The sequence below is a fragment of the Erinaceus europaeus genome, chromosome 10, assembly GCF_950295315.1.
Source record: "Erinaceus europaeus chromosome 10, mEriEur2.1, whole genome shotgun sequence".
Lineage (NCBI taxonomy): Eukaryota > Metazoa > Chordata > Mammalia > Eulipotyphla > Erinaceidae > Erinaceus > Erinaceus europaeus.
Window position 1 is genome coordinate 20812156 of NC_080171.1, and position 16851 is coordinate 20829006.

General features: G+C 44.1%; 1 protein-coding gene across 2 annotated transcripts; it reads right to left on the reverse strand.

The window, feature by feature from the left end:
* Positions 1–3918: 3918 nt before the first annotated feature.
* On the reverse strand, positions 3919–14957 carry ZFAND5 (zinc finger AN1-type containing 5). 2 transcript variants are annotated; one of them, XM_007528747.3, is made up of 6 exons: positions 14350–14957; positions 8941–9097; positions 8435–8546; positions 7761–7864; positions 5159–5284; positions 3919–4153 (listed from the first exon to the last, which is right to left on the reverse strand). In XM_007528747.3, the coding sequence occupies exons 2-6, from the start codon at positions 9089–9091 to the stop codon at positions 4005–4007; spliced, it is 642 nt and encodes a 213-aa protein (XP_007528809.1). In that variant the 5' UTR covers positions 9092–9097; positions 14350–14957; the 3' UTR covers positions 3919–4004. The 2 variants fall into 2 exon arrangements, with proteins under 2 accessions (XP_007528809.1, XP_016046137.1); XM_016190651.2 differs by having other exon boundaries at positions 8941–9100; positions 14350–14952.
* Between the last annotated feature and the right edge of the window lie 1894 nt (positions 14958–16851).

Sequence of the window (16851 nt, forward strand, 5' to 3'; positions counted from 1 at the left end):
AGAGGAGTTAATACCTTTAAGGGATTGTCTGGCTGAGTAAACACTTGACAAAAAACACTTCTGATTTAAAACAAACAAAAAAAACCTGTCAAAGGGGAGCTATCATATAGGTTAAGCAAAAGGCTTTTATGCCCTAGGTATCACCCCCACCAGCCCCAAGACATGAGAAATACTTCGGCTTAAAAAGTCATCAGAATACACAGGTGCTCTTTCTTCTTCTAGCGTTTGCCCTTCTTCCGTAGCCAGTCAACAGGACAGGTGCTCTTAAAGCCCATGAACCCTAATAAACAATAGGCAAAAGAACCTGCCAGATGTACATCATATACATACAAATGACCACCAGACTGAAAAGATGTGCTAAGACATGATAGGCCTGAAGGAAGTCAACAAATGCTTAAATATTGATACACAGAAGCAACCAGTTATTATTAGGTGCCACTGTGTGGCACCCCCACACAGTGAAATGCAACTTACCAACAATTATGGACACTGAAAATTTTGATAATGGATTCATGACACTTGCCCAAACCTACAGAATATACATCATCAGGGTAAAACATAAATTGAGTCAATGTAGTCTCAACTGTAACAAATGAACACCTTGTTAAAGGATAAATAGGTGATATGTTTGAGGCAAAATAGGAAATCTTTCTTAATTTTGCTTTGAAACAAACTGCTCTAACAAAATTAAACCATGGGTGCTGGGCAGTAGCACAGTAGGATAACCGTACATGGCTCAAAGCACAAGGGCAGGCGGGCGTAAGGATACCAGTTCGAGCCCCCCAGCTCCCCACCTGCGGGGGGGGGGTCACTTTGCAAATGGTGAAGCAGGCCTGCAGGTTATCTTTCTCTCCTCCTGCCTTCCCCTCCTCTGTCCTAACCAACAACTATAACTAACAATTACAACAAGGGCCAACAAAATGGGAAAATGGCCTCCAGGAGCAGTGGATTCGTAGTGCAAGCATGGGACCCCAGTGATTACCTTGAAGGCAAAAAAAAAAAAAAATTAACCTATTAACAAGTTACCCATGTTAGGTGCTATTATGATCCTTATAGATGAAGATCTATTCATCATAACTATTCAAGTTTCATTCCTTAGCAAATTCAAACCCAACTCAGATCAAGACAGTTACAGAAATGGGTTACACTGCTAATTCATATCATGCTGTGTCCAGAAAAAAAAATTTTTTTTTGATAAGGATGTGAGCAAGAGTTTGAGAAATAGTTTACTTAGAAATAAATCTTCCTAGCTGCTTTTACGCATTCAAGTGCAGACCAGTTCTAAATTTAGGTTTTGGTAAGAAAAAAGCATGGGAACAATTTCATGCTAGAGCTGGGTGGTGACTTACCTGAGTGCACATTACAATGTGCAAAGACCTGAACTTGAGCCCCTGGTCCCCACCTGCAGGGGAAAAGTTTTACAAGTGAAGCAGGGCTGCAGATGTCTCTCTTCCTATTTTCCCATCCCTCTTGATTACTGTCTCTTGTTCAATACATACATTTGAAAAATCTTATGGTTATAAATCAAACCCCAAGTTCTACACTTTAAATCTAGGTCTTCATCTCCCACATACAAGATCTTACTATTAAGAACATAGCAAATATTAACAGTAATTCTGGGGATGAGGGGGGCAATCTCTTGGATCTGGACTTCTAAGCATACTAACACATTTTCCTGCACCCCACCAAGCAAATATAGCTCCATAGTTGAAATGAAGAGCAAGCATTCCAAATCCTACCACACAAGTCCCAGGGTACTCAGCATCTCTTTATTCTCTGACAAAAGTTTCTGGGACTACACCCATGAGTCTGTCTAGGCAAGTCAAACCCAAGCTAAATTACACTTAATGTCATCTGTAAGAAATAAAGGTGGTGGGGGGGGGGGGGGAAGCACAGCAACTTAAGACCATCATGTCAGAGGCTCCAGGTACTAAATTCAATCCCTGGTATCACCATATGGCCAGAACTGAATAAAACTCAGGTAAAAAAAAGTTTTAAGAGGAAAAGGGGGGCCAGGCAATGGCACATCTGGTTGAGCACACATTGCTGTGCACAATCATAACCTGCAAGGGCAGGGAGAGCTTCATGAGCTATGAAGCAGTGCTGCCAAGTATCTTATTTAGTAGGAGAAAGAACCAGACATCACTGGCACATGTGCTACCGGGGATCGAACTCAGAACCTCAAGCTTGTGAGTCTAAAGCTTTAACACTATGCCACCTCCCAGACCACTGCTGCAAGTTATCTTTCAAGCACCCCTTTCCCTGTTTCTCTGGGCTCTGCCCAATCACTAAGATTTCATGAAGAGGTAGAAACTGTAAATTGAAGTTCAGATATTTTGATTCTAAAACCACCTCTTCTTTTTGCAAACTCACCTCATGGTTCAGCTGGATGCATCCTGTTCAGGAAAGCTAATACAAAAATCGCAGTAGTCACAGGAGGTCTAGGTAAGCAAGTAAAAAAGATCATCCCACCTTAGGACTCCTAACTATGGTTTAAAAACCCAATGAACAAGTGGAAGTTTCCCTCTGTACATGGCTTTTATTATTTACATAATACAATATAGCATCAATGCTGAGTAGCATGATTATGTGCAATACATAAATATGAACTATCTGTACACATCTGCAGGTCTAACTCAGAACTAAGATACAGAAAAGCAAAATCGAATGCTTTAAGAGTCAAAGTAAAAACTAGGACTGAACACTGCAAGAAAATCAGTAGTGCCTTGTGTACATAACTATTTACAGATGAAAAAACGGGCATTACCACAACACTAACTATACTCATTTATATATTAAAAAACACGTTTCATACATCACAGGAAACCTTCCATTATAACACAGAAGTGATATTACCAGACAAGCATCAGTGAAGTATACTGCCTCTTCTAGTTGTTATTGTACAATGCTGTAGATAATGCAGCCCATGCAATACACCCAAGAACACTAGGCCTACACCCAAGTACAGTATGATAAAGCAGCCCTCTGCGAGTGGTGCCAGGTACCACTACGAAGTCTACTGCAGCCATGGTGGCTATGATTTTCCATGCAGAAGGGTACAAGTTACATTAAGAACTGAAGTCTTGAAAGAAAAGCTTTAAACATTCTTTCTTGAACCAAAACATTCAACAAGAGATGCACATGAAAAATCAACTGCTCAGATACCTTGGCAACTTAAAAAATTCAGATGTGTGTTTTCAAGAGTTGCTGTGTGTGAAAAACCAAACGTAGTAGAGCTTTAACTTCTTGTAAACAAATTAATCCTAGTGCAGTTCTGTGCTACATTTTTTATAGCAATGAGAGTAATGCAGACATCTTCTGGTGCAGGTCAGCACAATAAGCTTCAAAGATAATTTCAAAACCCTGTTGGCTTCATGGTTTTGATAACCAGCCGTGGCATTTTCCCTCATAGAATGTCTTAACTGACCAATTAACTAGCTTTACATATGGCATCAAATACTGGTTTCACAAGAAAAGGAAAAAAAAAAAAAAAAAGTCTGATCCTCTGTATAAGCTTTCTTCCTTTTTCCAAAGAACATATTGTGGAAATGAACAGGGGGAAGATTAACTATGGTAGAAGTAGACTGCCAGTCCTTTTCTGGTGTACCATTAAAAAAAAAAATACAGGCATGTAACACTAGCCAAAGATTATACCTTGATTACATTCCCAAAGGCAGATATGCTGCAAACATGCAGATTTCATGGATTCTGTTTGGCACATGGGAACTAGAGGATCCCTTATTATCGGTGTTTTTTTGATTTGTTGTGCAGATTTTCACCCAATTTTATTCAGGGGAGGGCATATACATTTTATAGGGCTGTATCTATCCAATTCTGCCTGTAACGAACACCCAAACATCCTAAAGCATCAATTATAAGACAGACAAGTGTAAAGTAAAACTCTGGAGAACATCAAAGGAAAATGGCCATGCATCTGCTCTTTAATGTTTTCCTACGATATATTAAAATAAAAACAAAGTTTCAGTCTCTTCACAAGTAGTAATTTATATTCTCTGGATTTTTTCAGCCACAACAACTGGATTCTCTTTTCTGATTTTTGCTGCAGCTTCTGCTTTGTAATCATATGGACAGTTGTGCTTGTCAGAGTAACGGTGAAGTCCACAAAATAAATTTCCACATCGGCAGTCAAACCCTGTACACACATAAGAGAAGAGTCATTTTCTGAACTTGTAGCAATTAAATACCTGAAAGTCTTGGCTCACTTTTTACAACAAAGTTTTTGAGATGGAAATATCTTTAGAAATTCCTATAGATAACACACAAGGCAGAAATCACAGCCATTGGAGTCAGGCTGACCTGATTCCAATCCTAGTGTTATTTGTTATAAGGGAAAAGATCTAAAAACTGAAATTTAAGGAAATACATCTCTAGAGTATTTTTCCCCCCTGGCTCAAAGAAATGCTGTTGGTGTTCATGTGCTATCTTTTATTTAGTAGAACCAAAGAGTTTGAGAGGACTTTTTTGAAGCTTTTTTTTTTAAAAAAAAATTTTCTCTTGTCATTATTGTTGTTATTGTTAGGACAGAGAAATGGAGAGAGGAAGGGAAGACAGGGAGAGAAAGATAAGACACCTGCAGACCTGCTTTAGCGCCTATGAAGCGACGACTTCCCTGCAGGTGGGGAGCCGGGGGCTCGAACCAGGATGCTTAAGCCAGCCCTTGCAATTAGGACCACGTGTGCTTTAACCTGCTGCGCTAACGCCCAAACTCCTGGGATGACATTTTAATCAGTCAAAAAAAAAAAAAAAAAGCTGAAGACCCAAGGTTAATAAATGATCCTGGGCTTGTTCTGCCACCAGTTATTGCTGGGGCTCCATGCTTAGACTATGACGCTCCTGCTGAGACCTGTAGCACTGCCTCAGCACTCCTGATGGTCCTCTTACAAAGGTGTAGGCTGTGTGTGCACTTCACCCTGTGTGGCCTTGCCTTTCCGCTCCCTAATAAAGGATTCCTAAGACTAGAGAAATAAAAATTAAATTTGACTTCTCACCCAGTTCCCCCTCTTTCAAATGCACTCTGGGGACTTTTTGTTCTTGAAAATCAGGCCCTTTGTTTCGACCAACCAATTAGGAAGTGAGTAGAGCAAGCAGCTCCTTGTTAAATCCCAACAGTAAATTACAGTCATATATTCTGTAATACCTGTAAGGCCAACTTTCTTTCTGCACATGAAACATCTGTTCTTCTTTGGTTTGGGCAACTCAGGAGCCTTTTCTTCACTTTGAGAAGTACTTGGCTGAGAAACTGATGGGCTGGGTTGAGTGACAACTGCAAAACCAGCAAAAATTAGAAATTTGTCCAAGTTTGCTGGCTAACGATTATTAAAATACACACATGCACACACTTAAGGGAAAGAGTCTCAGTGAAAATGGTTAGTCTTTCTTGACACCACATACTTAAATAGAATCACATACTTAAACAGAACCTTCTCCCAGGATTTAAATCTCAGTATTGGCTGACAACTATTCAGTACTAAAATAGATCCTTGAATTCTGAGCATTAAATTCAGATTTCCTTAAAATTGTATCAACAGCTAAACAATGTTTCAAAGACACTGGGGAATGTTAGTCACATGCTCATTTTTTTCATATTGCAACTACATAAATATAAACATTAGAAAAAGTTTAACTAGAGCAATTCCTACTCTACTATTCAGAGTAAAGCCGCCAATTTCCAAAAAAAAACATGGCTTATACTAACAATAGAGACTGCATAGATAAAACCTAAAATCAGTACTGTCGTAAACCACGAAAGACCCCTAAATACCTTCAGATCACCCACCACACTTCACAATCACTATGCTATTTTTAGTAGTACTTTATACTGTCTTGTGTGGAGACAGTGAAATTCTCAAAAATCTCCTGAAACTTTAGCAAATTATCTTCAGGACAATAAGCACCTTGAAAGTTTTGATTTTGGACTAAATTTTATAAGTAAAACAAAACTGCTGAAGTATTGTTTTTTATTTACTGTGATTCTCATCACAAAATGGGTAAAGTTTAAGATGAGATACTGTTTTATATTTTTTTGTTATGCCACCTAGAAGGACCTTAAACTTTCCCCCCATCTACATCAGATCTTCGCCACTCCGGGCTGATGGAGAGGAAAAGATAACAAAACCTCCCCCATTGCAGTGAGGACTGGGTATGACTAAGTGGGCAGGCACTTTGCCAGATGAGCTTTATTACTGGTCCAGGACATTTAAGTTTTAATTCACATGACACCAATGGAATGTTAAGACAAAACTACATTTAGTTGCTAAAGCCCAAATCACCAATTCTTTAACACCAAACACCAAACTTAATTCACTCCACTATGGCCAGGGTGGGGGCACAGTGGATAAAGTATTAGATCCTCAACATGAGGCCTGAGTTTAGCCCCTGGCATTGTATATGCCAGTGATGTTACAGTTTTCTCTTTCTCCTAATTAAGCACATCTTTTAAAAAGACACTAACTAAAATCACTGATTCAATACTAATCTAAAACCCACAAAGGACAAATTAATGTTTTCAATGCTAAAATTATCATCCACACAATATGCCTAAAACAATAATAGCATAAACCCAAATTCTAAAGCAAGCTGATTGGTTTAACAATTTAAAGTTCTGTCTAGTTATTAATAGTACTAGCTAAGTATCAGATTATTCCAACAGTAGTAATCTGCATACTACATATGGCTAAATCTACTATGATAACCTTAATGTAAGTTTTTTTTTTTAATGGTATAAAGTTAAAAAATAATCTGTGGGCTACTTTGGGATGAGGGTGAAAGCCATTTCCTAGACCACACATGAGTAGTGGTTCTTAAGCCATGGGGACAAGGGGACATGGATAGTTAAAAACAAACAAAACAATAACAGATTATTAAAGGCAAAAGTACAATGTCAGCCAAAAAAAAAAAAATCATGCAGACTGGCTACGGAGTGTTCTTAAGAGTTGTTCCAAAGTCAGAGTAATTTTGTATTTAAGACAGAAACAACAACAAACAACCTATAAATAACAATTTGCACTCATCTACCAAACTTAAGCCTAACAGTTCATATAAATTTGGTATTATGATACTAACAAAAGCCTCTAAAGCAAACAGCATATTCAATAACATCATTTCCTTACACGATTTTTGTACTGCATTAGTCAATAATATACCAGGAAAAAAGAACTGATCAAATAAACCATACAGGCCACAGAGTATGTGTAGATTCTTGTCCTGGAGCCTAGCATAGGTAATTGCGATAAATTGTCTAGCAAATTAGCACCACGCTGTATGACAACAGACTCAATGCCACTATCTAATGAAAACCAAAATCCCCTTCCATACTGAGTTTTCATCCTCCCACAACACCACAGGGATCCTAACACTTTTGATACTTTAGTGCTCAGTATGTTCAGTTCAATACTATCTACGCTATAAAAACTGAATAGTTAACTGCCTTCAGATCTCTTTCTGTGTATGAATAGTACCTTCACTAATGAGTCTTTAATATAGTATCTTATGTTTTTAACTTCATTAGTAGTTCTTAACACTTCCATTCTCCAGATTATAAACTGATTTCTGGGGATGATGAGCAAAAGACAAAGTAATGGAAAATGATTTTTCATTTTAAAGTGCTTTACAGACAACGGTTCTTTCTTGGTCTGAAGAGATTGTCTTCAGTCCTACCATAGGAAGGGAAGAATCCACCCCCCACCCCTTTCTCACAGCACCACATCCAGAACTGAACTGATATTAAACAAAAAGCATACCTGGCTCTGACACCTCTGTTTTCGGGGCAGTTATTTTGTCCTCTCTTGAAATGCTCATTTCTGTCATTTGCTGAGTTACAGGCAAGGCAGCCACAGGCACATTTCTATTTAAGTTCAAGCAAACATTTTTAAGGATGTTAAGGGTATTCTTTGTGTGTGTGCGCATGATAAAAATTTGTCAGTTCAACTTTCAGCCATGTATTTTCAACATATTCAAAAAGCAGTCATTAAAACTTTTTAAGGATACTGGATGCCCAATATTAATGGTTGAGAAACAATGTGGTGAAAGAATCCTTAAGTCAAGGCTGCATATTCACATAGGTCACGTTTTATTGCCAATGAGAAATTTTAAGCTATGCCTGCATTTAAGAGCACAGAGGCAGCTTTGCCGAAAATGCCTACTGTGGCAGTACAGTAACTGCAGAGCCTCGCTTGCTACAATCTCTAGACCCCCGTTACAAGCAAAATAAAGCAAGGCATTCTCAACACCGCATCCTTGAAGGTGTCATTGGGAGTGTGCAATAGACTCAACCTAGGAAGTCATTTCAAGTAGATATTAGAATCCAATTGTGAAATACATGCAAAGCCAAAGGCATCTGACGTACCAACATCCTTATTACATCTACCTTAACACCCAGGATAAAGGGTAGTTGTGCATAAAAAGTCAAGCTCACCTTGATTTTTCAGATGTGCTGCCAGCAGCACCTTCACAGTTGTTTAAGCTAGTCTCTGCCCTCTGTACAGATGCAGAATCTGAGGTAGGACTGTTGGAACCACTAGATGTGCCTATTAAAGAAATAATCATCAACTAAGAAAAAGGTTAACACCGCAAACATTCAAAATCAAGACTTGATAAGTAACAAATACTTGCTTGTCATTAGGTTAGCCATTTAACCACTTTCACTGTGCTGTAGGATCCTACACTTAAATGAGTATCCAAACAAATACACACACAAAGTCATATCCAGTGAATACAAGCATGAAACAGAGCCTCAAAAAAATTAACTGAAAAAGCTAAAAGATGCTTGTAGTCATTCATTCCTCATGGAGTCATGCCAGTTGAGCTGCTGCTTTCATTTCAAGCTTTGTTTAGATGTTCTCTCCTTGAGCTTTCAGCATTCTCAGATTGGGCCCCAATTGTCCACCAGTTCTTCAAATGGGGATCTCCTTGAAAACTTACCCATCGGGCTCATTCTGCCACTATTCTGCTGTCTCTGAAGATGTTCTTTGTAACACACAGAACACATTCCATTTGTCCTAGGATTCCCATAAAAGCCACATCCTGTGCTACACAGCATGGGCCCTGGGGTCTGGTTAGTCTCCTGAGCCATATTTGTCTGCTATTAAAAACAAAACAAACAAAAAACAGTATTTTAGAAATGGACATATAATCAAAATAAAGTCATTAAATTAGTATGACACAGTCACTAGCATATATTTCCCAACAAGTATGTCTAACAAAGGCCCAAATTGTTATTTAAAAGGTCAAGGACAGTGTATGTTGTTGCTTCTATAAAACAAAAGATGGGAAAAGTTGTGTTTTAGTTGAATAATGAATTATAACTTTTTTTTTTAACCACAGCACTGATCAGATCTGGCTTGCGGTTGTGTGGATTGTATGTGGAGCCTGCCTCAGGCATGAAAGTCTCTTTGCATAAATATTATGCTATCTACCTCCACCCCAGCCCATGACTTAACATTCTTTAGGAGACAAATCTATCATTAAATATTGAAAGTGTATTATATCACCTGTGACCACTGCTTTTCATTTCAGTATCTAAAAAGGTCATGCTGGTGACTATCAAAATTATCTTTAAACCTCAAGCAGGAGGTCCTGTGTTCAATCCCTGGCAGCACATGTACCAGAGTAATGTCTGGTTCTTTCCCTATCTTTCTCATTAAATAAAAAAATATTTTAAAAAAATCTCTTCAGAGCTAGGGGAGATATCTTGGTCTTATGCAAAACAAAGTTGCATAAGACCATGAGGCACCAAAGGTCCCAGGTTCAATCTGCAGCACCACCATTAGCCAGAGGTGAGCAGCACTGGCAGTGGCAGGAAGAAAAGGATCTTTAAAGAGCTGGTAGATTATTTAATCCTTCCTGTTATATAAGCACCAACAAGTGAAACTCAAGAATTTAGGGATCTGGGCCAGAGGTGGCACACCTGCGAGGGCACAGATGGTACCACATATACTAGGACCTAGGTTCAAGCCCGTCCCCACCTGTGGAGTGGGGAGGGGAACCTCCACAAATTGTGAAGCAGTGCTGTAGGTCTTTATCTCCCTTCCATCTCTATGTCTCTAACCAATAAATTAATAAAACATCAGGAACTTAGGTGTCAGCTGCAAACAAAAATTCCTTTTATGTTCCATACCTGAGGTATGAAATCTGGCTGAGTAACGCCAGTGCCTAGATAGCTGCAAATTCCAAGTTATCAGTCATAAAATTCTCAGCCAAAAGGTTGTATTAAAACTTTACAAGTGCTTGTCTTCCTCATACCAGAAAACAATCAAACCCTTCCAAGCTCAATTTCAACACAGTAAAGTGATATATTCCTGAGTTAAGAGAAATGCACACTTAAGGGCGGAGGGTGGATAGCAAAATGGTTATGCAAAGAGACTCCGAGTGTCTGAGGCTCCAAAGTCCCAGGTTCAATCCCCCAGCAGCACCATGAGCCAGATCTGAGCAGAGCTCTGGTAAAAAACAAAGGGAGTTGGGCAGTAGCGCTGCGGGCTAAGCAAGGATCACGGTTAGTACCCCTGGCTCCCCACCTGCAGGGGAGTTGCTTCACAAGCAATAAAGCAAGTCTGCAGGTGTCTATCTTCCCCTCCTCTCTCCATTTCTCTGTCCTATCCAACAACTATGACATCAGTAACTACAACAATAAAACAAGGGCAACAAAAAAGGGAAAATAAGTAAAATTAAATATTAAAAAGAATAAAAACAAAAACGCATACTAAAAGGAGAAAAAGCTAGTGGGTCACCACCTTAAAATATGAATGTACAAAAACTTTGAAGCATTTTAACAAAGGGAAAACTGAATTTGTGGTGATTCTCTTTAAGTGTACCTCTATCTCAGTAAGATACTACTTCTAGAGCCCATCTTCTTGAGTTTCATTTTCTCCTAACTACCAAATAAGATATAGTGAGGCACTAAATAAGTTAAAACTAATACTTGTTTTCTGCCTCCAGGGTTAGCACTGGGCTCCGTGCCTGCACTAGGAATCTACTGCTCCTGGAGGCCATTTTTTCCATTTTGTTGCTCTTGTAGTTGTTGGATAGGACAGAAATGGAGAGAAATGAGGAAGACAGGGGGGGAAGATAAGACAGCTGCAGACCTGCTTCACTGCTTGTAAAGTGACCCCCTGCAAAGCCAGCCCTCCCCACCCCTCCCAAGTGGGGTGCTGGGGGCTCGATTGCCAGTCAATGCACTTAACCAATACTTTTCAAGGTACTTTTTATTCATTCTGAATAACCCTAGCACTTAACAAAATACTTTACATATATATTTTTTTCTTTTTGCCTCTAGGTTCATGATTAGTAAACAGTTTTTTTTTTTTTTAAAGATTTTAGCTTTATCACTGCACCATCTCCCAGACCACCCCCTTTTTAAGTTTATTAGGGGATTAATGGTTTACAGTCAACAGTAAAATACAGTAGTTTGTACATGCATAACATCTCCACACAATATAACCCCCCTACATCCTCCTCTGCCATCATGTTTAAGGACCAGAAAACCCCCCCCAACCCAGAGACCTTCACTTTGGTGCAAAACACCAACTCCAATCCAAGTTCTGCTTAAGAGTCTTCCCTTCTGATCTTGTTTTTCAACTTAGCCTACACCCCTCCTCCGGAGTCCTTTACTTTGGTGCAATACACCAGACCCAATCCAAGTTCTGCTTTGTGTTTATTGTTCAACTTTTTTTTTTGGTAATTGGATTTGTTTCATTGAGGGTGCATTTAAAATTTAGATGGAAGTGTTCTACCAATATCTTCCTCTAAGTATTTAGTAATTTCTGGTCTAATATTCAAGGAGTATTGAAATCCCCTACTATTACTGTGTTGCTGCTGATTTATTGCTGTAGCCCTCTCAGTAGATGGTTGATGGATTTAGATGGCCTCTCACTGAGTTGCATAGATGTTAATAATTGTTAGGGACTTAACAGAATACTTTTAACCGAGACTGAAAAGGAGTGAAGTGGGTTGCTTCTGACCTTACTAATGAAACCTAACGCATCATTCTTGTAAAACATAATAGTAATCGTTCCTTTTGTTAGCTGAAGGATTCTATACAGTTCAATCCAAGCAAGTCTATAGTTATGAGTGATCAAGACACTTCGTGCTAATTTCGCTGACACTGTCTCTTTAAAATAGCAAGTGGAATTTAGCTGACTCATTTCAGAGCAGGGTAGTATAAACACTTTACCATTTATGAAGTTTATTAATAAACACTTTCAGCCGAATTTAGTTTTGAACCATCTATGTATGTTCAGAAATGCTTCAGAGTCAATGTACTTATTTGCAAGTCTACCAAAGTATGAACGTCTGTGCCCTATCCATTCCTTGAAACTAGTTTCATAGTCACTCTACCTTACACTTGCTTATTAACTTCCAGTATTGTCTGATGTCGGCCTTCAACAGGCACTGACCAAAAGTTTTGGTTATTACTTTCTTGTAGTTGCTGGGAAAACAGCTCGCCTGGTAGAGCATCGGGTCTGCAAGCCTGAAATCCCGAGTTCTATGCCCGGTGCCGGGAGTAGTGTTCTCTGCTTTCTTTCCCATGTGTTAATACAAAGCAGCATTTTAAAATGTTGTACGTAAATACGCCAGGAGAGGGCAAGAATGACCCCTCCCAATAGGCTGGGCACCTCCGCCTTCCCTTCATCTGCCGGGGGTCCCCAGCCCTTCCCCGCCACCTGGCACTGCCCTGCGGTCTCCAGGCGCGGCTGTCCCTGGGCTGCAGCCTCAGCCGAGCGCACGGCCCGTCGCCGCGGCCTCTGAAATCAGCTTCTATTTATACCCGCGGCCTGCGACTCCCACACAGCCCCGGAACTGGGGCTGCGGCTTCCCTGGAGCCGCTCGGTGCGGAGGGAGGCAGCTCGGGCGGGTGGGCTCGGCCTCCAGCCGGAAGCCGCCGCCGCCATGCGCATGGCCGGGACCCCACGCCCGGCGACGGGGCGACGGAGGCCGGGCAGCAATGGGGGACGTGGGGGCGCAGCGTCACAGTGGTCGACTCCAGCACGAAGGCTTCTTAAGTTGCTTGGGCATTTGTGTATCCGCCCTACTAGCTATCACCGAAATGTCCCTTCTTTCAGTTTTGCTTCCTCTTATTTAGCATAGAAAAAAAGGGGGGGGAGGCTGGGGAGTCAGCATAATGGTTCTGTAAAACTCTCCTGCCTGAGGTCCCAGCTTCATCAGCTGGAGCTGAGCAGGGTTTTGGGTGAAAAAAAAAAAATAATGGTGCTGTGGAGACTGCACAGTGGTTCCACAAGTCTCTCCTGCTTGAGGCTCCAAGGTCCCAGGTTCAATCCCCGTCACCACCATTAGCCGGGGCTGAGCAGAACTCTGTGGTCTTTTTTTTTTTTTTTTTTTTTTTTCAAATTTCTCACTAGAGTCCGTTAAATATCGAATAGAACAAAACCCCTAAGGCCCCGAAGCGGAGCAGGCTGAGAAGCGTGCTGCCTCCGGATGAGTCTGCGCTGTTCACCCCGGGGCTGCCCGCCGCCCCGCCGGGAGCCGGAGCCGAGCGCGGGCGGCCGGTGACCTTGGGCGAGTCCTCCGCCCCGCACGCCGCTTCCTCCTCCTCCTCCTCCTCCTCCTCCTCCTCGTCCCCGCGCCCCGAGGCAACAAACAAAAAGCTCAGCGCGACAACGGAGCTCGGAAACCGGGTGTGAAGAAACCGCCAGTTCTTGGGGAGGGGTGATGAGTGAGGAAGCATTTTCGGAAAAAGGACGGAAAAAAAAAAAAGTCTGGTCAAAATGATCTCTCCACCGGTTCAGTTCTGAAATCCTTTCTCCTTAAAAAAATACATGAAATGTTTGTAAGATTAAAAAGGAGAAGGGGGTGGAAAAAAAAAAGTAAAGGGGGGGAAGGAAATCTGGAGTCCGGTGAAAACGCAGCCCGGGGTTAAGCCTGTAAACGCGCGGACTCGGAGGCGCGAGGACGGAGGCGCCCCGACCCGCAGCCGTGTTTACACACTCGCGGGGCCGCCCCGCACACTCCGCCGGCGCCGGCACACGCGCACCCTCGGCCACTCTCCTTGACCCCGGGACGCCCCTGCGCAGCGTTTCGGGAGCCCCCCCGTGGCTCCGCCCCCAGCGCCCCCCCCCGCCCCGTCACGGGGAACAAAAGGGGAGCCGACGCTCGGCGCCGCGGGAGGGGCAGCGCGGTGACCCCCCCGACGGGGCCTGCTCCCCAAACCCCTGAGTCATGCACACACGGCGCGGAGGGGCACCGCGGCCTTTGTCTCCGAGCCGCTCGCCGGCATTGTTCCCGGGCCCGGCCGCCGCCGGCTTTGTGCTCCCGCCACCCCCCCCCCTGCCCCGGACGCCGCCACCCGTCCGTCCCTCACACACCCCGCACCCTCACCTGCGTGGGCCGGGACGCGGGCAGAAACCGGGCTCGGCCGGGCCGAGGCCTCCGGGGAGCACCGGACGCCCTGAGGCGCCGCCGCGAGCCGGGGGCGGGCGGGAAGGGGGCGCCGCCTGCCTCCTTTGTTCCTTCTGCGGTGGCGGCGGAGCTCGGGCCGCGGCGGCGGGGCGAGGCCGGGGGAGGGGGCACCGCAGGCCGCGGCGGCTCGGCGTCACCACACGCCTCCGCTGAGGGAGAGCTGGGCGCGCGCGGCGAGACCGGGACGCAGGGGCCCGCGGGACGCTCTCTCGGATGCCTGGGCCGCGGCCGCCGCCGGGGAAGCTGCGCGGTTCCCGGAAGCGAGAGCCTCCACGGCGACGTGCAGACGGCTCCGCACTCCGGGCGACTGACGCTCTGTCGGCCGGGGGCTCCGGATCGCAGGCAAAGAGGAGGGCGGAGGGGGCGGGGCCTGTGCGTCAGCGAAAACCCCGACGGCGGCGTCGGGGAGCGAGCTGACGTAACGCGCTGGACGTTTCTCCCAGGTTCCAATCAGCGTGCGGAAGGGGCGGGGCCCAGCGTCGTCGCGTCACCGCTGTCGCGTCGCCGTCGCGCAGGAAGAAGGGCCGAGTCAGCGGCCGGGCGGCGGGCGCGAGGGTGGAGCCAGAGGGTGGCGGGGCCTGTTGGGGACTTGTTTCTATTTTTAACCCGCGTGTCAGCCCTCCGCCGGCGTCCTTCCCATTTCCCTGCGGGTGGCCCTTTGGAGTCCTCACGCTTGGTGCGGGGCCCTAGGCAGAGGCGGCCGTCCGGGGACGAGCCAGGCGGAGAAAGGCCCGCCTCCTGGCCGGCTCACGGGACGTCAGCTCCCTCACTCCTAGAAACGGGGCGGTCCTGGCGCGGCGCGGACAGCCGGGGAGGCGCCGCCGGGCCGAGTGGCGTTGGGGGGGCAGACGGCGTCCCCGGGGTCCCCATCCGCGGGAGCCTCGCGCCGGCAGACGCCACTTCCCGGCCTCCTCCGCAGGTGACCGCCCGCAGGAGGACGGAATCGCCGAGACGCGGCCGCTGCGGTTTTCTTTCCTTTTATAGACGGGAGACACATGGCCGTGGCTCCGAGGTCTCAGGTTCAGTCCCAGCACCACCGTCAGCCAGAGCCGAGCAGTTCCTGTGTGTATTTTTCTCTCCATTTTTTTTTTTAATGCGCTCTCCCCTGACTCCGATTCCTATTCCTTATTATTATTATTATTATTTATTGTCATTATATATCAGATCCCTGCTCGGCTCTGGTTGATGATAGTGCTGTGGGGATTGAACCTGGGACGTTGGAATATCAGGCAGGAGTCTTTTTTGCCGAACCATTACACTGTTTCCTCAGCCTTGAGGATTTTTTTTTTTTTAGTAGGAAAGGAAATGTCCTCATGAGTCCATTGAGAGGATATTTAGGGCTGGTACCAGCCACCCGGACATAGGTCTGTTTAGGGAAGCTTCTTCCCAAGCTGATTGTTTCCAAAGAAAAAAATCACCAGCGGAGGGTGGATAGCATAATGGTTATGCAAACAGACTCTCAAACCTGAAACTCCAACGTCCCAGGTTCAATCCCCCGCACCACCATAAGCCAGAACTGAATAGTGTTCTAGTAATTAAAAAAGAAGAAGAAAATTCACCTGCGGAGAGGAACAAGACCAGGAGGCTTCCTGGCTTGGGGCTGGACTTAGTTTTTTGTTTGTTTAGATTGGAACTCCGCAGCCGATGTTTTCATGTGTTAGCTTTTTAAAAATTGGAATTCTACGGGCGGTGAAGATCGCCAAGTTCCCTATGTTTTTATTCATTATTACTGTTTTTGTTTACTGGTGCACTGTTCGGCTCTGGCTGGTGGTGGTGCAGGGGATTGAACCTGTGACTGCAGAGCCTCAGGCAGGAAAGTCATTTGCAGAAGCATTGTACTGGCTCCTCACAGGTTTTGTTATTTTCCTGGTTTCTCATCCCCCACCCCTTTTCCAAATTGGGCTGTTCTCCAGCATCAACAGAATTTACAAAACTTTCCTTCACAAGTTTAGGGTTGTTGCACTGGTCAATTAATGTGTTTGAAATGCAAATAGTTTCAGCCAGTTTAGTTTGTCTCTCCCCCCCCCCCAAAAAAAAAAAGTTTCTTGAATTAGTAGATAAATTAGTAAACTTACGTTCACCACTTACAGGCCATTCTCACTGCTAAGTGTTTCACTGTTAGGGCCTCTAGTCCCCACAGCAATTCACTGTGATAGTGATATTCATGTTTCACAGACAAGGGAATTGGAACCAAAGAGGCAAAATGATTGACTTTAAGGTACTGAAGAATGGGGAAGCAATGCAGTGGATTCTTACTGAGGGTAAAAGTAACTTGGCGATTTTCATCACCTATAGAATTCAAATTTTTAAAAAGTTAACACAAAATTCTGTAAGAAGTATAATCGAAAAGAACTGAGAGTAATAAGGTCAGCTGGCTATTGTTACATAGCATCTGATGATTGCTCTACCTGCCATTTAAAT